Source organism: Lycorma delicatula, chromosome 3 (assembly GCF_047948215.1).
Source record: "Lycorma delicatula isolate Av1 chromosome 3, ASM4794821v1, whole genome shotgun sequence".
Taxonomy (NCBI): domain Eukaryota; kingdom Metazoa; phylum Arthropoda; class Insecta; order Hemiptera; family Fulgoridae; genus Lycorma; species Lycorma delicatula.
In genome coordinates, this window is record NC_134457.1 from 196,259,826 (window position 1) to 196,284,247 (window position 24,422).

General features: G+C 27.2%; 1 protein-coding gene across 1 annotated transcript; it reads right to left on the reverse strand.

The window, feature by feature from the left end:
• Positions 1–278: 278 nt before the first annotated feature.
• LOC142321062 (high-affinity choline transporter 1-like) lies at positions 279–24,422 on the reverse strand. Its single transcript, XM_075359064.1, has 11 exons — positions 24,230–24,422; positions 22,149–22,256; positions 19,840–19,995; positions 14,453–14,601; positions 10,955–11,107; positions 9,939–10,068; positions 8,741–8,835; positions 5,316–5,438; positions 2,920–3,023; positions 2,498–2,628; positions 279–1,420 (listed from the first exon to the last, which is right to left on the reverse strand). Exons 1-11 carry the CDS (start codon positions 24,390–24,392, stop codon positions 972–974), a joined length of 1,761 nt encoding a protein of 586 aa, XP_075215179.1. The 5' UTR covers positions 24,393–24,422; the 3' UTR covers positions 279–971.

Consider the following 24,422-nt stretch of genomic DNA (forward strand, 5'->3'; position numbering starts at 1 on the left):
ATTGATATAACTTTTCAAATGCATTATGAAACCATTTTATATGAAAAACCAAACAGGATCTGTTAAGAACTAAGGTATTGTAATAAGTGCTTGTTATATTACTTACTTCTTGTTACCATACATAGATGTTATAATTAATAACAGTTAAATAAAATACTTATCTTACTAGTTTTACTTTACATCTAATTTTTATCAGTAATTAAAATAATAAACCCAAAATGTTGTATTATCAGTACATCTGAATGTACATGTTTCTTATGTTGTTTATTTTCTTTGAATTACTTGACTCTATCAATTCAGATTCAGTTGGCCTAAGAATGAATTGGGCCTATAGTTTGTTTTCAGGTTGTATAATTATGTAATAAATAAAATTTAGTTTGATATTACTACTTTTCTCTCTTAAACTGAATTTTATGATTATGTGTACATCACAGAACATCTACTCAGGCATCCATGCAGAACTGGGTAATTATTTTTTGTTCAAGTTAATAATAAAAAAGTAATATTGTATTCTAAATTCATCACTATACTATTTTTAAAGACAAAACAAATAATTGAGTACTTGTATAGCACTATAAAATCAAATAAGAAATAACTTTTGAAAGCAAAATGTCAAATAAATAGTAAGGGAATTCAATTTTCTATCTCTAAAACCATTAGAAATTCTTATTTATAGTTAATAAAAAAAGGGATTTTAAAATTGATGGAACAAAAATAATTTCTTGTATCCCTTGCATTTCTACCCTTAATACATCTATATCACACCAGACATACCCAAAAGATAATTTTTCAGATTCTAAATTACTTTATTTTATAACCGTTTCAATGACATTCTGTTAGTACTTTACCATAAAAGTGGTTTTGATTGTATAAAACAATATATGTCTTAAGTTACTGCTGTATAATTTAATGAACATAGAAGGCCATCTAAAAATGATAAATAATGTATACCTTACAATGAATTTACACATTCATGAAGTTGTTTGTATACATATTGAAGGTTCTTCTGATGTAGTTGAAGTTTGATATGTAATACTGTATCTGTCATGTTTTGTAAATGAACACCGATCATCATCATTTTTTATTAAACAGTCATCACTTGTTTGACTCCATCTTTTACCTAAAATGGCATCATGAACTGCTTTATTTGAACGTCCTTTTATACCTTCTTTATGGCGAGTTTCTTTTGGTTGTTCATTTTTTGTAAAATGACATTCTGGAAAATCATAGAGAAAATCCCATTGATCAGCAGATATAACCCCGGTTTCAAACAACCACCTCACAGTACGGCTAATTATTACATTAAAAAATAATGAAATTAACATTGTAAATGTTTTAAAAGGAAATAATTGTTTCTCAGTTTTATGATCGTACCACGGATAATATATTGTAACTGGTATACCAATTCCTTTTTCCCCACCTGGATTACAAAAAAAAAAAAAATTAAAAATTAGACATAGTATATTATGAGATTTAATAAAATATACTTTATCATTAATTATTTATATGAGGACATGCTTTATAGCAGAATATAATTATTTTTAATCAAATTTTAATTATGTGCAGTATGTGTCAGTAGTTAGATTTAGTCTTTAAAAACTTAACTTTAAAGATAAAAAGTGTACTATTACAATAAACCACTGAACTTATCTGTGGATATCTGTGCATACAAATACAGAGACAAATAAAGATTAAATTGTACTAAAGATTTATTTGATTGTTTGGTAGGTATAGGAAATTTATGATAGATTGCCTATCAATTTTAAAATAAATAAGTTATTCTCATTATTCTTCTTTTCATCAAGACCAGTTTCTAAATAACTTACTAACTAATATTATCTAATCTATCTTAAACCTATTGCATTATTGAACCTCTATTACGCAATCTTCTTGTTTATAAAACCACATTTTTTTAGTCTGCATATACAAGTCTATTACTGAAGATAACAAGGAAGAACTTAGTTTTATAAAATACTTTGTCTTGTTAATGATCAATTTTCATTGGATAGACAAACTGATTTTATTTGCAGCAAGATCAAAACACATTGAAACATTTTAATCATTAACAGAAGGTGAAAATCATAATACTTTAACATTATTAAGTATTAAACAACTTGTTTTCAAATTAATTAAAGTTTTTCTTCCAAAGGTAAATATTAGTATCTTTTTAGAAATTTTAAACCTTAGATTAAAACATCAGCAAGTAGACCAATAATATTTCTGTAACATTGCATTGCTACATTATCTGAAGAGACACTTTAAAGCTTGCTTTTGATCATCAGATTTTATCACTATCCATTGAGAAATGTAACGTCTTATATTGCAATGTTTCATTCTGGGATTTGATATAAGTATATTTGTTTAATGAAAATCAGTAAACCTCATGAAACTGAGTACACTGTTTGTCCATAAAATTCTATTACTCATGTAATGCAATACACGTAACATCACTCAGTAAAAATGACATTTGTAATTATTATTCTATAAATAAGCATACCTAATATCCTTAAGATAAGCCCAACTATATATGATACTAAGCATCCATATCTGGTTGCACCAAATGGCCAATGTACAACTAGTAAAAGTTGAGGAAATATGGTGATATACAGCAGGTCTGAGCAAAGGTAACTGAAATCAAAAAAATTGAAATAAAAAATCAACATCATTGTTTTTATTTTATCATGTTATTATGAGCTAAAATATTTAATCTAATTCTGAAAGTAAATGCTAAGATTATTATTTATGTTTCTGAAGTATTTCTTCTATAAAAACCAGCTGTGATAACTGGTTTAATATAATTACTGCATATTGTACAGCTCATCACATTTACCTCATGAGCTCAGTAGGTACAGTTTACCTTTAAATAAATTAAGCTTTCCATTGGTATAATAATTAAACCTTCTTTATTTCTTTACTTACGTAAGACAATGAATTCTATCAACAGTTATTGCAATAATTGCTGAAATAATAGAAATTCCAACAATTGCTCCGCGTTGAACCCATAACACTTCCTTATCAGAGGCCTGTGAAAATAAATTCTGTTAAAAAAATGCATATAATCTTAACATATTAAAATTATGAGCATTAAACAATTTGTATGTATAAAAATTGCAGCTAGTAATTACTGAATTAATTTGCTTTGATAAATTAATTCAAATGAATTAATTTAAATTTTGTTTAATAAATTAATTTGGTGTGATATATTAATAATATAAAACATAAATCAGCTTTTAAAAATAATTTTGAATAAAAAAAAAATCATTAAGACATCAAGTTATACAAATGTCAATAATTAACAATAAAAAAAATTAATATTGCTGAAAAAAATGTTAAATACTATTAAAAACATAGTAACCCATTTGATAGTAATCCAACCTGAAGAAATTAAGTTCTAAAACAATTTTTAGAATAACAATTTTAAAATCAAACATTGAAAGGTTTTTAAAATCAACTACAGCACATTTTCATAGAGATCAGTATTTCTTGCATTTGAGCTTTTGCTGTATGTTGAAGATTAAAAGGTAAATGTGGTAAGATTCACTCTCATCCTAACTGAATAAGTTGTTTTAGGAACATATTCCTAACTGAATATATTCTTTTTATTTTCTATTCTTTATGCTGGTTAACTTTAAAATTGTTAAAACATTTGAAAGCAAAATTTAATTATATACATTTTATAAATAATTAAGTAGATATTTATTTTTATATTCTGATATCTGTATTTCAAAACTTTTAAAGGTGATTACACTACTATATTTTACTAATGAAAGATACAGTCCAAGAGATAAAGGCCTTTTTTTACTGATTCTGTAGATAAAGATTATCAAAAATAGTAGTAATACTTGCATTGATTGTAAATAACTCATGGTGGAAAGCAGTGTGGAAGTCAGAAACTTTTGTAACAGGTGAAAGTTGGAAAATTTCAAGGTTGGTAATTCACTCAGAGCAAGGTTGAAAATTTAAATAGAAGATATTGTTATTACACTCCATGTGTAATGGTGGAAAGACAAGTAGCTGGTGGAAAGCCTAAATGTTTGGAAAATTTAGAGGAAATTTAAACCATAAGGTTTAAACCATAAGTCTGCTGATTTGTATGTGTAATGTATATAAGTGTACAAGCTCATATGCAAAAAGGCAGAAAAAAATCAGTATTTTTCCCTTTTAAAAATCTTGATTGAAAATGACTAGAATGGAGTGCAGTTTCTAATAAACTCAATAATATCTTGGAAAATTCTTAATGAAAATCATTAGGGTATGCCCACCAGTGTAGATACACATTTTTTGTTTATGTCTAAGCTCATTTTCCAAAGGGTGGACACCAAAATGGATGATAATAGTTGAGAAAAGATGTGTAAAATATAAATAAATATGAATAATGTTTAATACTGATTACAATGTAAGCAACAAGATTTCTTCAAATAGTATAGTCAATTCAAAAAAAATTATTTTACTTTTTTAATGTAATTTAAACAATTGATTAATTTTTATAGTCTCATTGAGACAAAAGTGGTTTTCAAACAAAATCTTTTTATTTCCAAAATATAATTGCAATTAGATGAAAACATTTCACGTATTTTATGCAGTAGAATATTATACATCATCGCTATCACTTCAACACAAACTTTCCTCACCTTGTCAATACACTTATATCGTTATTTGACATTTCTGCCTTCAAATCAGTATCATTATTATGAAATATAATTTCACTAATACTATAAGGTAGTTGATTGCCAGTAAACCATAAAAATTCTTATTTTTCATTATTTAAAAGCCATTTGTGCTTTCCGCCATGAGTTATTTACAATCAATGCAAATACAAAGCAATACTATTTTTGATCATTTTTATCTGTAGGCTGTTATCTTTTCGTCTAATATTAAAAACTTTACCTTCATCTGAGAAACAGAGAGTAAAAGCTAATTCAGTTAGAATAAAATAAATTATCCATCGTAATGATGATCCTAGTAGTAATGAAACATTTTTAATGTGGATGATAAGCATTCTACACAGTTGGAAGTCACACTTAAAAATTACTGCTGCTAGTTATTAACAGGTTGCTGCTGAATTTAAAATATAGAAAGCAATATTTTTTGTGCATAACTTAGTATAAACTAAAAACACTATATTCCTAACACAAATTAATTCATACAGCTAAAAGTTTGGTAGAAAGGTAATTTGTAATTTAATCTCTAAATTATATTTCTATTAAATGAAGTTAAATTTGATTTAATACTACTATTTGTAATAGGATTAAGTTAACGTGCAATTTTTTTAATGAACAGAAAATACAGTTACAATGTGTCTATAGTATTCATACCACTGGTTTAAATATCATTTTGTAAATATTTCGAGAAAACATTGAACTAGATGCAAGAATACTTGAATCTATAGATGACATCACAGATGCAGATACAGCTCCAAGGCCAAAAAGCGACACCCACTAAAAAAGAAACTTATGTTATATTTTATAGTACATTATTAATTAACATTAGGATAGCACAATATATTTATTATTTATAATAAAATGTAGCTTTGATAACAACAAATATTAAAACTAAATTATAGCTGTGTTAAGTTTCTGAATCATAATATAACTTTAATGACTTTTTAATTTTAATCTTTATTAATGAATTCAATTACTTTAGTTACAGTAAATATTTTACAAAATAATACAATATCACCTCAAAAAGATGTACTGTGTTGGCATAAAAGTAGATAATACTCAAGATATAGTATAAGTTCTAGTGATCAAAGAGAAAATAATGTGTAGTTAAAAATAATGTATAGTTTTTTAACAATATGTAGTTAAAAAACTAAACTATGTATAGGGAGTATAATGTACAGTTAAAATTTAAATAAATCGCTGGTGTAGGTCTAGAAGCAATTATAACAAAATTGTTTAAAGATAGTAGATAAAATTTAAAAAAGGAAATAATTAGGGCAAGAGAAGAGATACTTAGTAGAAAAGTATTAGTAAATTGATAACAGTGGAACAAGAGATTATATTAGAACTGATGGATAAATGCAGAATATTTTTAAAGAGGAATATAAGGAACTTTAAAAAAATATAATTACCGGAAAAGTGGTGGTAACAAATAGAAATATAAGAAAAAGTTTTGGTTAGGTGAAGCCAAAATGAATTATCTGATATAAATTTAGGGAAAGGAATATTATTGACAATTTATATAACAAGCAGATGGCATTTATTAGAATAGTAAATGATCAAAGTGTGCTCTGATTCAGAAAGGTGTGAGACGAGGTTGTAGTTCATTCCCATTGCTTTTCAACCTACATAACAGTTTGGGAACTGAAGGAAAATTTGAGAGTAGAGTAATTAACCAGGAGAGAAAATGAAGTTAAGATCTGGTAATAAATTAATTTGATGAAAACTGAAAAAAAAATTTAGAAGAAATAATGAATGTTATAGATCTGTTGGTATGAAAGTTTAAAATAAATCTAAAACTAAGTAATGAAGAGTGACAGAAAGGATGATAATAAGGAACTTAATACATCAGAAATTGTTACTTAGAAGTAATTATTGTTATTTAGATAATAAAATTTCAGTGGATGGATGAAGTAAGGCAGACATCAAAAGCATACTAGCAGTGAAACTTTTGTGCAGAAAAGAAGTAGACAAATATTAAATATAAATGTAAGAAGTAAGGAAAAAATTCTTGGAGATATTTGATTTGATAACACTTTCTGATAGTAAAACAAAGATATTATTATATTATTATTTAGATTAGTCGGGAAAAGAACAGAGAGGCTTTGAAATAGTGGTTAAAAATTAGGTGGGTTGATAAAATTTGACATAAAAAGATTTTAAGACAAATAAGAGACCAGACTATTTTCTGAAAGGTTCTTGTTGAGCCAAACTAGGTTAAGTGGAATACATTAAGACATCCAGTTTAGTTAATTTGGTAGTATGTAGAAAGAGATTGTAAAATTAAAACCTGTACGAGGAAGATAAAAATGGGAATATATAAAACAGACAAACACACACGTTTAAATATATGTGTGCACTTAGTTGATGCAAAAAGGATTTTTTGGATTTCAGCACAAATTTACTGAGAAAAAGATTTTTTTGTAATTAAAGTACAGATGAAAAGAGTAGTGAAATGATCTTTTAAATATTGGTAATATTTTGAGGTATTTTACAGCTCTGAGAAAGAAAGGTTTTGTAATAATTCAAATATAATTATCAGATTTCCAAAAATTATAACAGTAACTTTATTCTAGTAGTTGTACAGAACAGACTGTTGTGGTGTGCAGTCAAAAATAAAATTAATCCTGTGCCTTTGTTTCCAGTTATGCAGGTGTAGATAGCCATAATTCTTGACAACCTTAATGAGTAGAGTAATTCAGATGGCAATGTTCCATATTTTTTATGTACTTACTACAATATAAAATTTAGGCCCATTAAAATTTGCTGTATTCCAGATTAGAGAATCTGGAATACAGCAAATTTATTTATTAGTACCTAATAAATAAATGTTGAGTAGAAATAAATAAAACTGTGAATGCAGTAATTATTTTGAATGAAAAGTTACAAGAAACTATTATTGGTACCTATGAACAAAAAAAGGTTGCACAATTTGACAGAAAGATAAGATTGTACAACAAAATTCTATTTTTTGTTTGCTACAATAAGGTTAATAGCTGAATCTTCTAGTATTTTTGAAGCTACTTTGAAGTGTGTAAGTGATTTCTTTCTATCAGGCACAGCTTTTTTTTTGCAATTACTATTTTTATTGTAAGAGAAAAAGCATTCTGAAGGTAGTATAACAATATTATAAATGCAATTTCCTCATGTCAAAGATCTGCTTCTGGACAGCAAACTTTATAAATTAAACATTTTATAAAATCCAATTTTGGACTTTATCAACTCAAATAAGTATAGTTTATTTAGCAACTTAACTGCTGCATTTAAAAGAATAAATAAATAAATAAATTATTGTACTTGCATTGTTGAACATGAAACAAAAAAAAAGTAAAAAACTGACTTCAAAAAAAATATATACCCAACCATGTTTTAAAAATAATATTTAACCGTGGGGAGGGGGGACCACCACAGGACCTATATCTACAAAATAAATTATTAAAATTTGATACATTTGGTGAGAAATAAGGTTTGATAAAGCCACTTTTGAAATGTACTATTACAAAAGATTTATAAATTATGTGGATTATTAAAATTTGAAATAAAAAGTAAAAAAGTTTCAGATTTACAGCATAATTTTTTATTTTGAATCCTGCAACTCACATTAGTTTCAACAATTATTGTCAGTAGAGATTTTTTTTGTAAATAATACTAATTAAAACAAAAATAGTATAATTTTAACTCATATTCTGTAGTTAAACTTATACATTTTTTTAAAAGTATTACATTACAATCAAATTGTGAATTTTTATAAAAACTGAATGTAATGTAGTCTAAGCAAAAAAAGTATTCAATAATGGTAATTAAAGAGATACTGATGAATTTTATTATTATTTACATATATTTGTATAAATTCAAGAATATAAAAATATTCTATTAAAATAAAAAGACACATTATATTCGATGATTTAATAAATCATCGAATATAATGTATCTTTTTATTTTAATTTTCCAGTATTATATAACATAAATTTATTTTTTAATTATATATATGAAAAGTTTACTACTTTTCATACGTAAGATCTGTATAATGTAATACTGTATACTGATTAGAATAAAAATTTACTGGAAAGAGAGCTTACCGCTGGTGTGAGATATTTGATTACTAGAGGCAAAATAATATTAGCATCATTACTTTTTGTGATTGTCCTGTTAAAATTAGGCACATTGTCCCAATCTGTAAAATAATAACACAACATTACTTATTACTAATGTGACACAATGAATGTCTCACATTGATAAATCAGGGTGTCTACAAAGTAAATATGCATTTTGAATGTTAAATATCTTCCTAAGAACAACACTGCTGTATATCTGTTTAATACTTTAAAATAAAAGTATAAATATTTTATATACGACATAATGTTTTTGTGTATTTAATACCTAAAGTAGTAAGCAATGGCAACTCTAATGTTTTAGCTTAATAATTTTTCTCTTTACGTGTGGGTACTAGATAAAGCAATAAATATATCAAGTTAGCACATTTACTCATTATTTAAAATCAAAACTTCAAACCTAATATTGTACACTATTTATTGTTTGGAAGGTACATCCCACACTTAATCCTGATAAATGATTGAAGCTTACTGTTCATAAAAATAAAAGATAAGTAGTTTTAAGAAATAAATTAAAAATATAAATTTAGGTAAAATAAATATTTTTCAACTTTGTCAGTGGATGAAAGTTAAATTTTAAATTCTACACAAGTAATAAGAAAGTTTAACAACATTCTAATCAATTTACTGTTATTATATTTCTTGGGGACAAGGTGGACAAGGCGGAGAAGGCGGACAAAGCTCAGTTTATTTAATGAAAGGCTCAGCTTTATTTAATGAGCAAACGTCAAGTAAATAAGCCATTTAATTAATTGTGCAACCACCAAATGGGAAACAAGAATCCTCTTGTGGATTGACAGGGAAAGAAGGGATCTAGAAGGAAATTAGGTCGGAGATGGGAAGTAAAAAAGGACAATCTACCAGGTTAGATCAGGGTAGTTTACTCTGATGACCTAGTTCAGGACTTAGTGGATACTAAATCCTGGACTTAGATCTTAAGTCCTTATCATAATTACAAAATAGGGTAAATTTATGACATACAATACCAAACAGAAAAATTATTAAATTAATCTGTTTTGGTAAACATGATTCATACGAAAATATACAGTTTTCTTTAAAAAGAAAAAAAATGAAGTTGCAGTATATAAAAGAGAATTAGTTTAAGAGTAAAACAAATTAATATAATTTTATTTGTAGAAGTAAACTTCAGTGAATATGTACATACCAACATTTCTGGCCATGACTCCAATGAATGCAGCTGGAACTGCAATCAATAAACAACCAAAAACAGCAGCAATTCCCATAGTTTGAGCAATCTTTGTACTTTTTATGCAGAGGATACGCTGAAAATATCCCTGTAATTTCAAACTTTCATTAATCATAAAATATTTTGTGCTTACCTTAAATAAGAGAATAATATGTATTAAAATAATAAGTATTAGAATTCAAGATTCACAATTGTATATTAACAACAATTTAGTATTTCAGTACCAAAAATACTAAGTTGTTTACTGTACACATGGATTCCATTTTTAAAATGTTTTGCTTATTTAGTGCATTTATTGCGTGTTTATAATTCATTAATAGTATTCATTATCTACTTTAAAATTATTGTTGTTTATTGACAGCTCTCTTTAGTACCACTTTTAATGTTAATATATTTTTCACTAGGTTCCTTTAATATATCTCTGGTAAAGCTTTCTTCATAATTAAATTCAAGTTTTTTGTAGATTATTTTATTATTATTGGAATTTACAAAAATTTAATATTTGCAACTGAAATTGTTTAGATTTCTAGTACTGTTTTAGAACCCTACTTCAAGTTCTATTATTTCAGTAAATGAAAGTAGCTCATTCGATTTTTAATTCATAAATTTAGCAAAGTAAGAAATAAAAAGAAATTAAAAAGAGTTCTTTATGATATAAATTCATTAAGTATTTAAAACATGGCAAACTCTTTCAATCAACAATTACATAAATTCTTTGTTTGGTACATATAAGCATATTTGATATTTTTTTTCGTTTACTAACCTGTCAGAAGTTGTAGACTATATTGACTAATTAAGATTTGATAATTTGATTATCCTGTCATTTGTTGTCTACTCTGATAAAAAAAAAACTTTTGAAATATTGATTATAGAGAAATAATAATATAATATTATTAAATGATAATATTATTTAAAGTTCTTCACAGAAATATAAATTACAATAATATAGTTTTTGAAAACCAAATAATAAATACCTGCCATGAAAGTCCTCCAAAGATTAAAAGTAGCAGTCCATCAATCCAAACACCAAAATCATTTAATTTAATTTTTCCAATCCAATCAGTTGAAGAATTTATCCACTCATCTTTGAAAGGTGAATCATAATAGGCAAACGGTGTACATAACATCTGCGAACAAAAAAATAATAGATATTCAACAAGAAGGTTAATAATTAAGCAGGTTATTAAATTAGTGTAAACATTAGATTGACTAAATTTAGAATATAAAATTTTTAATACTCTTAGCCAAAGTGGACTTCTACATTTATGTGTGTATGTATGTATGTATGTATATATATATATATATATATTTTTATTTATTTAAAAATATTTTCTCAATATTTTAATGGGGGCTACTCTTATGTTTGAATTTTGTTGTTTGAGGTGGGTTCTCCATTCCTTTTTACAATGCTATTAATTTTTTCAGTAATTTGCATTTCATATATCTGTGAATTTCAAAGAAATTTGAATACTGTCATGATTATTGTTAATAAAAAAATTTGTGTATCACTTACCAACAGTTAAACAAAATATTCTATTAAACTTCATAATTTCAAATTGTATAAAAACATAAATTTAACTTCTAGGGATACCTTTATTCTTAATGAAAAATAACTTTTACTTATTTCAATGGTTAAAGTGATATATTAGCCTTGAGGTCAATGGTACATATAATTTTGAAATAAAAGTTTTGGTCATAAAGAGTTAACCTATTTTTCTTTCTTTTTCTGTTTAGCCTTTGGAACCACTGTAAGGTTTTACTTCAGAGGATGAATGAGGATGAAGTATGATTGCAAATGAAGTGCAGTCTTGTACAGTCTCAGGGCCAACTATTCCTGAGATGTGTGGAATACATATTAATTCCATAAAAGTTAACCTAAATGTGTTATACTGGATACCTATCATCTTGCATAATCATATCTCTCCAATAATTATCTACATTTAGCTTGATTGAAAATAAGTTATTTGGTAAGAGGTGTGTTGTAAAAACTTACAACTAAAATAAAAATAAAATAGGTCTCTGAAAATGATTAAATAGGTTGAAAACAGCATACTTGACAAAATTTACTTATACTAGTGCCAGTAAGTAGGATGTAACAATAGTAGAGGTTCGAAGTAAGACTACAAAAAGAATTCCTTACAACCTGATGATTTCACAACATATGAAATGTTTTGGGGTATAATATCCAGGAAACTGAAAGTTTTGAAGTAAGGATAAAATACCAATAATTGAACCCAAGCTTAACAGACTGGTTTCAGTGGTAATCATCTAAGTTAAAGAATTTTATCTACAGTTTCACTGCATGTTGCTACCAGTGATAGAGAATGGAAAGAGGTAATTTTAAGGATTTGGAGAAGTCCTTTAGTTTAGCATTTGGTGGTTTAATAGTTTGGATAGTTTCACACAGTTAATGGTTAAATTGTGAAATAATAAAAATAATATTTTTCCAGGACATTATGTTTGAAATGCTTTCTGCAAAACTCTGTATATATGTTTAAATTTGCTTTGGTAATTTTTACCTTTTGTTTCTCCATTTAATTTTTATTTTTTTGTAATGTATTTAAATGTGGTGTGATCAAGAGAATTGTATACTTCGATTCAAGTTTAAGAAAATCGAGCTCTTATTAATGCTGTATAACTGTATAATTATTGGTTTGTAATAGAAAGTACCAAAGACAGTTCTCTAGAAAGTATTCCTTCGACTCACAAAATAAAATAAAAACATTAAATAACACTTTAACATAGTTAACAGTAAGGCATAGTTATTTGTTTGTTTTTAAAATCACAATTTTATATCAGAGTGGAGTAGTAAATAAAAATATTTACACAAATTTTTGTTTGTTTTTTGTTTACATTTATACATTCTGATAGCTTTAGTTAACATAATAGAGTGTACAAATAAATTCAAATGATGAGCTTCATTCATAAAAAAGTTGAGTAAAATTACAATCAGCTTGGTCTGTCATATAGAGCAAAACTGAGATATAATATTGTAAGTGAATTTAATGAAAATGAATCCTATGATTGTAGCATCAGAAAGCATTAAGAAAAGTTTGCAGGAACTCATAGCTAAACGATTAAGAAGTTTTCTGATAATAGCTACAAAATAAAATTAAAAAAAATCATATAAATTTTTTCTTTTTTTATGCCATTTTTCTTTGTTTTTTCTGAAATTAGTTAGAAGAAATTTTATATGTTTTTTGTAACCAGATGATGTTTGTATTGGTAAACTACTACATTAGTCAGTAGTATAGATGTAATTATATGTTGTAAATGAACACCAACCAGTCATTTACAGCTGTTACTGCTAGATTTGTAAAGGTTCATTAAATTAAAAAAAAAAAATATGTCATGACATGTAAAAAAATATATATAATATACAACTTTTGAAAATAACTTATTATTCAATATTAACTTGTGGCTATACGTATGAAAAATCAAAACTCTACCCAATGGGAACATTTTATGTGTAAATGTTCTTTAACTATGGCCATAACGATTTTTCATTATGCTCATTCAATAAACATACCAAATTAAATGTAGTAAGCATTCTTTTAATGGATGCTATTGACTGGCGGCAACATAAGTCTGCAATAAAATTTGTTTTAATGAAAATTAAGCTAGCTAGTTAACATCTGTATCAAAGAATACAGTATTTTGTGTGCTAAAAAAAAAATTATGCATGTTTCTTTAAATATGTTAAACAAAATATACAATTTTTGTAAAAGATAAAAAGCAGATAAAAGTAAATCTCTACATTTTAATAACTGGCTATTATAATAATACTGTCAGTTATAAAGTATGTAATTGTTGCTGTTGATATGGGTTTGGCAGTGATGAATACTTATTTTCTTTATGTTATTTATAGAAACCTTTACTGTACTTAATTTTATACAGGAGGTTTTTCCAGTAATGCAGACTTTTTTATAATTCTGCAGTCCCCCAGTTCTAAACGTGTTGAGCCACAATAATTTTACTGTACGGAGGTTATCACACTTTCACAAGATATACTAGGTGATTGGCTAATTTTTTAAGCTTACCTTCAATTTAATTATACCACCAGTTCAATTGTTTAATTGCATGTTTTTGTAATATATATATTACTTGAATCATATATATATATCAGTATTTGTAGAAAGGTTCAGTTGTTTTTAAAATGTATAAAACCTATATGAAACATACAAAACATGGAAATCTGTACTATATAACTTTATTTTTGTCTCTGATCATTTTGGAGTTGTAAGTGGTAAAAAGTTACATTCATACTAGTATGTTGGGTACCAAGTTTGAAGTGGTATACTTCGTAGTCTGTACAGAAAATTTTGTTCTACTTGAAAATAATACAAACATATGGAATTATTTTATTATATGTTCAAATTACTAAAATTGCTACAATTTTACATCATATCTAAACATAAGCAATAATTTTATTAAACCGATATAAAAAATAAACAATTAAATATGTAACTTACTAGTCCAATAAATATAGCAAAAATCTGAAGACAGTCTGTATATGCAACACTATAAATTCCTCCTACAGCTGTATAACTTGCAGCAAAACTAGCAGTAATTATAATAAATGATGTGGTGTTAATGTCAAGTATTACCCTGAGAAAAGAGCCTGAAAATAAAAGAGAAACTTATCTATTACTAAAAATAATTTATCACACATTTAGTGTAAAATTAGGAACTCTATTACAGAACCATGTTATATAACAAAATATAAACTGTTAAAACAGTTTTCCAATAACATTTTGACTTATATGACTGTTTCTCGCACTGACAGAGCCTATAATAGAATGATTTTGTGTGCATTTAATTGGTGCAGTATGTATCTATGCTGTGGTCCTTACGATTATAGGTAAACCTCAAATGAGATGACAGTTACTCCGGGAAATGGGATAGCCATTCTCAAAAAATCAACATCTTGCGCTGGGCTTATTGAGGAAATCTTGAGGAATAAGTAGGCTTTCTGTTGACTTCTTTAGTGAACTGAGTATACTACTTTATATCAGTAAACTAAGCCTATTGAAATAGAGAAGATATTCAAGCCAGCAAGTCACCTTGTTTTGTTCACCACATGGACTGATTGTATAATGAACAATAATACTTTCAAAGATAACTCTGACTAAAGTCACTTGCATGTGGATAGAAAATTTTTGGACAGATAATGTAAAGCAATAAATATTAATATATAGTATAACAATGATTAAACAAGGCATGTATCCTTAAATTTATATTAATTATTATAACATAAGGGGTACATTAATTACTCCTTTAGATTATCTTTCCCGGATTTTCTTATGGCTTGACAAGTGTAAAGTAATAATGATATTACTGTTGATGAGAATAATGATATTCACTCAACAGACAGTTCCTGTGATGAACCAAAGGAAGTTGACATTTGTGGAGGTGAACATCTGCATTTCTATTCTATTTGAGCTGATGCTTGGCTCAATAATGAAGACAATGAGAAACCACTTTTCTCTTCACTTTCCTTTGTAATCTTGGAATGGGATGGTAATAGTCTTGAGAATGGCTATTTCAATTGTAGGAATGATATCATGTTGGTTACATTCAGTGTTTTTGGTTGTGATTTTTTTTTGTTTTCAGTCATTTGACCAGTTTGATGCAAGATTCCATCTTTAGTGCCAAGTCATTTCATTTCGGTATACCCATACACCTTACAGCCCTAACAATTTGTTTTACATATTCCAAATGTTGCCTGCCTGCACAATTTTTCCCTTCTACCTGTTCCTCCAGTATTAAAGCGACTATTCCAGGATGCCTTATTATGTGGGCTTTATATAAGTCTGTCTCTTCTTTTAACTGTATTTTTTACAAATGCTTCTTTCTTTATCAATTTACAGTACGCAGTACCTCTTCATTGTCACTTCCATCTGAATTTAACATTCATCCACACATCTGAATTTAACATTCTCCTACGGCACCACATTTCAAAAGCTTCTAGTTTTTTCTTCTCAGGTGCTCTGATTGTCCAAGTTTCCCTTCCATATAAAGCAACGCTCCAAACATATACTTTCAAAAAATTTTTCCTGACGTTTAAAATAATTTTTGATGTAAGCAAATTATATTTCTGACTGAAGGCTCGTTTTGCCTGTGCTAGTCGACATTTTATATTGCTCCTGCTTCATCAATCTTTAGTAATTCTACTTCCAAAATAACAATATTCTTCTACCTCCATAATCTTTTCTTCTCCTATTTTCATATTCAGTGGTTCATCTTCGTTATTTCTATTACATTTCATTACTTTCGTTTTGTTCTTGTTTATTTTCATGCAGTAGTTCTTACGTAGGACTTCATCCATGCTGTTCATTGTTTCTTCTAAATCCTTTTTACTCTCAGTTAGAATTACTATATGATCAGAAAATTGTAGCATCTTTATCTTTTCACCTTGTACTATTACTTTGAATCTAAATTGTTCTTTAACGTCATTAATTGTTAGTTCTATGTAAAGATTAAAAAGTAATGGGGGTAGGGAACATCCTTGTTGGACTCTCTTTGTTATTATGGCTTCTTTCTTGTGTTCTTCATTTATTATTGTTGCTGTTTGGTTCCTGTAAATGTTAGCAATTGTTCTTCTATCTCTGTACTTCAACCCTAATTTCTTTAAAATGATGAACATTTTATTCCAGTCTACGTTATCGAATGCCTTTTCTAGGACTATGCCAAGTATGTTGGTTTGTTTTTCTTTAATCTTCCTTCTACTACAAATTTGAGGCCTAAAATTGTTTCTCTTGTCCCTATACTTTTTCTGAAATCAAATTGGTCTTCTAACACTTCCACTCTCCTCTCAATTCTTCTGTACAGAATTCTAGTTAAGATTTTTTATGCATGGCTGGTTAAGCTAATTGTTCTGTATTCTTTACATTTTTCTGCTCCTGCTTTCTTTGGTATCATAACTATAACACTCTTTCTGAAGTCTAATGGAACTTCCTCTTTTTCGTAAATATTACACACCAGTTTGTATAATTTATCTATCGTTTCCTCACCTGCACTGCGCAGTAATTTTGCAGGTATTCCGTCTATTCCAGGATGCTTTCCGTCATTCAAGTCTTTTAACGCTCTTTTACATTCAGATCTCAGTATTGTTTCTCCCCTTTTATCCTCTTCGACTTCCTCTTCTTCCTCTATAACACCATTTTCTAATTCATTTCCTCCGTATAACTCTTCAATATATTCAACCCACCTATCAACCTTTCCTTTTGTATTATACATCAGTGTACCATCTTTGTTTAACACATTATCAGATTTTAATTTATGTACCACAAAATTTTCCTTAACTTTCCTGTATGCTCTGTCTATTTTACCAATGTTTATTTTCCTTTCACGTCTGAATACTTTCTTTAATCCACTCTTCTTTCGCAATTTTTCACTTCCTGTTTATAGTATTTTCTAATTGTCGATAGTTCCTTTTACTTTCTTCAACACTAGCATTCTTATATTTTCTACGTTCATTCATCAGCTGCAATACATCCAAGGTTTTCTACCAGTTCTCTTTGTTCCGTCTACATTTGCTTCTGCTGATTTAAGAATTTCCAATTCTCCCATTCTTCTTCTACATTTTTTACTTTATCTTTTTTACACAGACCTCTTGCGATGTCATCCTCAAAAATCTGCTTTACCTCCTCTCCTCAAGCTTCTCTAAATTCTACCGATTCATCTAACACCTTTTCTTCAGGTTTTTAAACCCCAGTCAACGTTTCATTATCACCAAATTATGGTTGCTATCAATGTCTGCTGCAGGGTAAGCTTTGTAGTCGATGAGTTGATTTCTAAATCTTTGCTTAATCATGATATAATCTATCTGATACCTTGCAGTTATCATCTGGCTTTTTCCATATATGTATATGTATATATATATATATATATATATATATATATATATATATATATATTCTTCTATTATGATTTTTAAACTGGGTATTGGCAATTACTAAATTATACTTCATGCAAAACTCTATAAGTTGGTCCACTCTTTCATTCCTTTTGCCCAGCCCATATTCACACACAATATTTCCTTTTTTGCCTTTTCCAATGCTTGCATTCCAATCTCCAACTATTATTAAATTGGTTGTGATATGTATATAAAATACTAGTATCTCAGTCACTGCTTTTCCTGTACTATATGATTACTTGTGTTTCCTGTAAATTTCTTTTTCAGTCAGTTATGTCACACTTACAGTAACAGTGGCAGTGGCTGTGTTGGTTGAGCTGCTGCACTGTACACAGCTGTACCCCTCAAAAAACTGAAATTAACAAAACACCTGAAAGTGGTTTTTAGATATTTATCTGAAGACTATTTACATATAACTTTTCATTGTTACTGAGAAAATAAAAAAAATAGTAAATTTCATTGTTACTTCATTTTAACCCTTTAACTTGGAATTTAAAAAAATCCTTTTAGTGCACCTACAACATAAAAAGAATGTGTATACAAATTTTTATCAATTTATCTTCACTAGTTTTTGCTGGGTGTTGATTATGAATCACTCGCAACATGTTTTTTATACATACTCATATAGATAAATGTTGTTGCAATTAATAAGATTACTCATTATTATTTAATGAGTGTTATTCTGTTATTTAATAATTTAGTGTTGCTGAATTATTAGTTAATATTTTTAGTATAAGTCAAACATATTTTACATGATGAGAAGTACTATCTTCAGCTAACAAAAAACATACTTTTCAGAACATTCAATTAGCTGGTATTTAAGTCTTATAAACCAGCTAATTCGCTGACCTCTGTGGTGCGAGTGGTAGCATCTTGGCCTTTCATCCGGAGGTCCTGGGTTCGAATACCGGTCAGGCATGGCATTTTTTGCACACACTACAAATCATTCATCTCATCCTCTGAAGCAGTACCTATTGGTGGTTCCAGAGGTTAAAAAAAAAAAAATAATAAACCAGTTGATTCAGTTTTCTTGTATGTTTACTTCCTTCTCAATTTTCTTAAACTTATCTTTGTTAACATTAACTCCTGAATGGTACATATTCGTAAATGAGAAAAAAACTTGCTGACTGAATAAGAGATTAGTATCATTAATATTTAGGTATAAAATAACTGTTCTGTGAAGTTGTGGGACCTGTTTGTTAGCAAAACTAAAAATTAGTTATTTTTAACAGGACTTGAATACCTGTAATCGGTGAATTTTGGTAAATACGTTAAATTAATATCACTGTCACTTAACAAGTCAGATTGAGAAACAACATTAATGTTGAATATTAATTAGGCTAACGACTTATAAAAAAGAAAGTATATTTACAAAATATTATTGTTTGTGTTTTATTTTTTTAAACCTTGCAGGCTAAGATAGATAAAGGAAGCCAGGAAATAGGAGTTAAGTGGGATAAGAAATTAAATAGTTAACATTAATACAGAGGAAACAATGAAGTTTAACTGTGTTTTTTTTGTACCGATTAGAAATAAAAATATATTTTTTTGAAGATGAATTTATTTGAATTAATAAGAAATATATTTAAATCATGGAAATAATTCAAAATTTATTTCTGCTAATAAGAAGTGGGTTTGAGTTAGATAGTGGCAAACGAGATTTGGCATGAAATTCGTCACATTTAATACAGACTAAACTCACTAAAACAGTTAGTGGAAATAATAATAATGAGTGCTAATAATAATGATTGGCTAGTAATATTAAATTGCTAATTAATGTATCTGATATATTTTTGTAAGAATAAAAGTTATGAATTCTCATTATATTTATTTATTGATTATTTATTAGTCATAACTCATTACATAATTATTAATAATAATTTGTATATTTTTATTAAGTATTTTTGAGAGAATTATCTGTTTTCTGCATGCTAAACTTACCTAATGAGCTTAGTATTGAAGCAATCCATAGCACATCTCCAAATAATGCTGGCAGAAAAAGGAGGCCTCCTATCCTTTCACCATATTTCTGTTGAAAAGGATCCAATACAGTAATATAATTGGCTTCTCTCATTGGTTTCACAAACAGAAGTGAACCTATGTTAGATAGGACATTTAAAAGAAACAGTTTAAATGAACAGTTTTATCTAAGAGATCATTTGTTAAAATGAAATACCAATAAGCATTTATTTATTATTTTTTTTCAATATTTACTTCATTACAAAGATATCTGTACTTAGTAACACTAGACTATATAATTTAATAAAATATATTGTTTGCTACAAATTTTGTATTGGTTTCCAGTGTAAATTAGTTGTTTTATAGTAGCAATTAAATATATAAAAATAAAACTTAAATGTTACAACAAGGCATTGACTAAGTATTCTTAATTTATTTTCCTTATTTCAGTGTTACCAGACGAATTAGTTATCTGAAAGTAACAATATTACTTCACTGAAACTATCCATATTCTAGAACCAACTGAAGGTGGTTATTTACCAATATTACTAAAAGAAAAGTTTACATAATTTTTAAGAAAAATTGTTACAATATAATAGTTATCACGAACCTTTCCTGATGGTGAAAGTACCTCGCTGATTAAAGCACTAATATCTTACTGTTCTTTAAACTTTTTAAAGTATTTTTCACCTAATCCTGTTCTTTGTATTCTGTATATTTCTCTATTACTTTCTTTCCAGTTTTCTTGATAAACATTCTCTAAAGAATCTGATTGATTAATTAACTACCTTTTAAGAATTTAATCATTCTTTAATGAATAATAATTAAGTTTTCAACAGTAGCCCTAGTAATATTAAAAGTAATTTAAAATAATACTGAAAACATGATCAATCAATGTAGATATTAGTGGCAAATTATGCTTTTTTTAAACAATTTATTAAGATTGTATTGTATACTATTTTTTGGTTTCATTTCTGTTATCTCTAACTACATAAGTAAAAAATGAGTTCTTGAAAATTATATTATTTCTTTTGCTATTAAATATGGTTCTATAGTACTGTTGTATATCAATACCACAATTTTTATAAATGGCATAGTGCAAGGTTGTTTTTATTCTGTTCATACAAAGAATTTGATAATATTTACCAGAAGTAGATAGACAACACTTTTATTAGATTCAGAAATTTTCTTTTCTTATCTTATTTTTTTTTTTTTAGCCATTATCTTTTATAAGTATGCAGGTAAATGAAAATATTTTCCATAGCTGAAAAACAAGATGATCATTCAAGTCAAGCTGACTTTGATCAGTGAATTTTCTTTTTTTGGCATAGTGATAAGCGTTGAAAGAGGAAAATACAACTAATTAACAGTATCCTATGAACTATTGAGTGAGTGAAGTGAAGCAATTGCTGATCAAAATTATCTGCAGTGCTTTTGTCCATGAAATCCATAATAATAATTAAACAATATATACATTTTTTTTTTAACAATGAACGAAATTAATTTTGTATAATAAAAGTAAATTTGGTTGGTAATAAAAATGTTACAACTTCATACTGTTCTGAGACATCATTGTCTTTGTGACCATCATCTGTTACTGGCGCTGCTTCTCATCCTGGTGTCAGCTGACATTAATGCCAGTAATTTTTTTGAAGTCAACTAAATATACATTTTTTAATTAGATCAAAATTAACTTACCTACTTTTTTTAAATTGGAAGATTTAAGCAGATTACTAACTGTTATTTACTTAAAAAGATTTATTTTTTTGATGACTTTATTAACAACTAACTGCATTAGAAGATTTTTTTTAATTTTATGCTATTACAAACAAAACTTTGCCTATCTTTATGCTGAAAATTAAAGATATACTTTGCCTATCTTTATTATTTTTCTATCAATCAGTTGGCTAAAAAAATAAACAATTTTAAAGAAACTTGCAGACTGTTTTTTATTTTAACCAATTCTGAGCAATATCATAAAAATTAAAATACTTTTAAAACTCTTAATTTTAAAATTCCACTGTTCTTGTGGTGAAAAATTGTTTTTCATTATTTTCTTGCTCATGGTAAATTATAATAAAAGTCATAAATTTTTACATGAATAATGTAAATCCATTTCTTTCACCAAAAATCTCTTAAAATATTGAGTAGGTGCCCTCCCCATAAACTGATAATTCCTGAATAATCACTTTTTTTATGAGGAAATTTGACAGTGGTTTAAGGTATGCTTTACTGAATTTAAAAATGGGAACTAATTGAGATACATTCATACTTATATCAAAATTACTTACCAATAACTAAGCTCAAACTGTATCCAATTGGCACTTGGCACCAAAGTAAACCAGATGTGAAAAATATTTCGGAGATGGCACTTATGTAATCCCCTCCAACCCATGTTGCTAAAAAAAATAAAAAATAATAACAATTAAGGCAATAAATAACATTCATTTATTAGTCTGTACAACTTACATTTATTTATGTAGATCTAGGCTTAATATTTGAATTATTTTGTATTAAGTTATAAAAATTCAAATATATTCAATAGCAGTTACAGCTTATTGTATTAATAGCAGTTATAAATAATATAAAAAATTAATTGGATTATTAGCATTTAATATCATAAAAAAATTCACAAAACATACAACTTTCTTAAAACTAGCTTTAGTGTATAATGCAACATTTTTCAAAAACTAAGAGTTACTGCTGCATTTAACTATATTTAATGGAAACAATTATATTAACTTTGAGTATAAAAATATTTAAGTAACAAAAGATAAGTAGAATATATGTGTCCTGTTGACTTGTGTCAATGATTTATAAATTATTACCTGAGATTGATCACCTTTTTTTTAGCCATTTATTAGCAAGATTCGGGACTGGTATATGAAAACAAGTTGCCCTTGAATCTGACAAGGCAACAGTAACTAATTTTATCAAAGAGACCAATCCTATAAAAAATCAGTAATTTGTGGTGTCACAAGATAAGTAGAGAAGGGAATGTTAAAAATCCTGGGATTAGGTGAATTGGTATTTGAATGAAATTTGCATAAAATCTGCTGTACAAGCATAGGTAAAATCTCATCTTGAGTATGCCAGTATCAATGTCATTTCCCAACCTACAGCACAAAAGTTATTTAACAAAAATGTTCACTTTTATATTAATAAATTTTACCTTATTGAATTCACAACCATAGAAAGAAGTGTCATTTTTTTTTTAATTTTCAATGCTAATAACTGAAGATGCCACACTGATTTGTGTCTTTTTTATATGTCCTTACGTCTTACTCGATTAAGTTTGTTGCTGATGTCGATATTAGAATGCTTAGCTCCATATAAAGGTTTTTTTAAGTATTTTGAGTAGATAATATCACGTATGCTTATCTGTGATTAGTATGTTTGTATCAGATGGGGATGTATGACTGTTGCAAATGAATTTTGTGATCAAAAATATAGATTTCTGGTCATTATTCAAATCTGAAAGGAACTTCTGATGATCTTTTGCAAACTATCTAAAGATTGTGCATTGTTACTTTTAAATACACTTCCCTGTTCTCTTTGTTCCTTTGCTTCGTATTTTTCTGTATTTTCAATATTCTATATTTCTGTTATTTGGATATTTTTATCTTAAATTTTCTTATGTGTTTGATTTCCCCTACCTATTTTATGGTTCAATGCAGCTTTAGGAATAATTTTAACTAGTTTTAATTGATTTTTTCTTGTTGATAAATACACTGTGCATCAAGGCTTAGAGGTATAGGTGTTGGAGAATTTTCCTTAATGCATTATTTCATTATCAAAGATTTCTGAAATGGAATTAAAACACTGGGCTTTTAATAATATTCAGTTATTGTTGATCTTATCTCACTTATAACTACAAATGATTAGATTTCTTCAACCTATGCCTGTTAACAGTCATTATCTATTTTTGTTGACCCTGGTTTCTATAAATGTTTTAATTTATGATTTTGTTGATGATCTTTTTATCTTTGTCTAAAAGATTTTAAGCATTGTCCATGTTTAAATATAAAGTGTAAATATAACATAAGTGTAAATATAAAATTAATAAGTGTAAATATAAATATAATATAACATAAGTGTAAATATAAAATATAACACTTCTCCAGAAATCAACTTGAAATAAAGAGTTTCTGTTTTGAGAATTTTTTTAAAATTTATTGATGAAAAATATTGTTTATTTGACATCCTTATTTGGAAAAATCCTTGTCTTTATTTGGCATAACATTTTTTTTTTAGTTAATCAACAGTGTTTTTCTTTTAGAGTGGAAAGAAATCAGAGCAAGACATTATGACTAATAGTTAATAATAAATATCAACCTAATGCTAACCATTAATTACAATTACTTTTATTTACCCATAAGTGTAAGAGCACTGATGGTGTAACCAAATGAACGACCAGCCAATAAAACCTCATCCTCTCCGTAACCTTTTTGTTTGGTACCAGCCAAAACTCCAATCGCCAAAATAATTATATAGAACACAATTATACCGATTAGGCCTGCTACGAACACTGCCATTACTTGAGACAATTCCAAGAAAAAACCAAT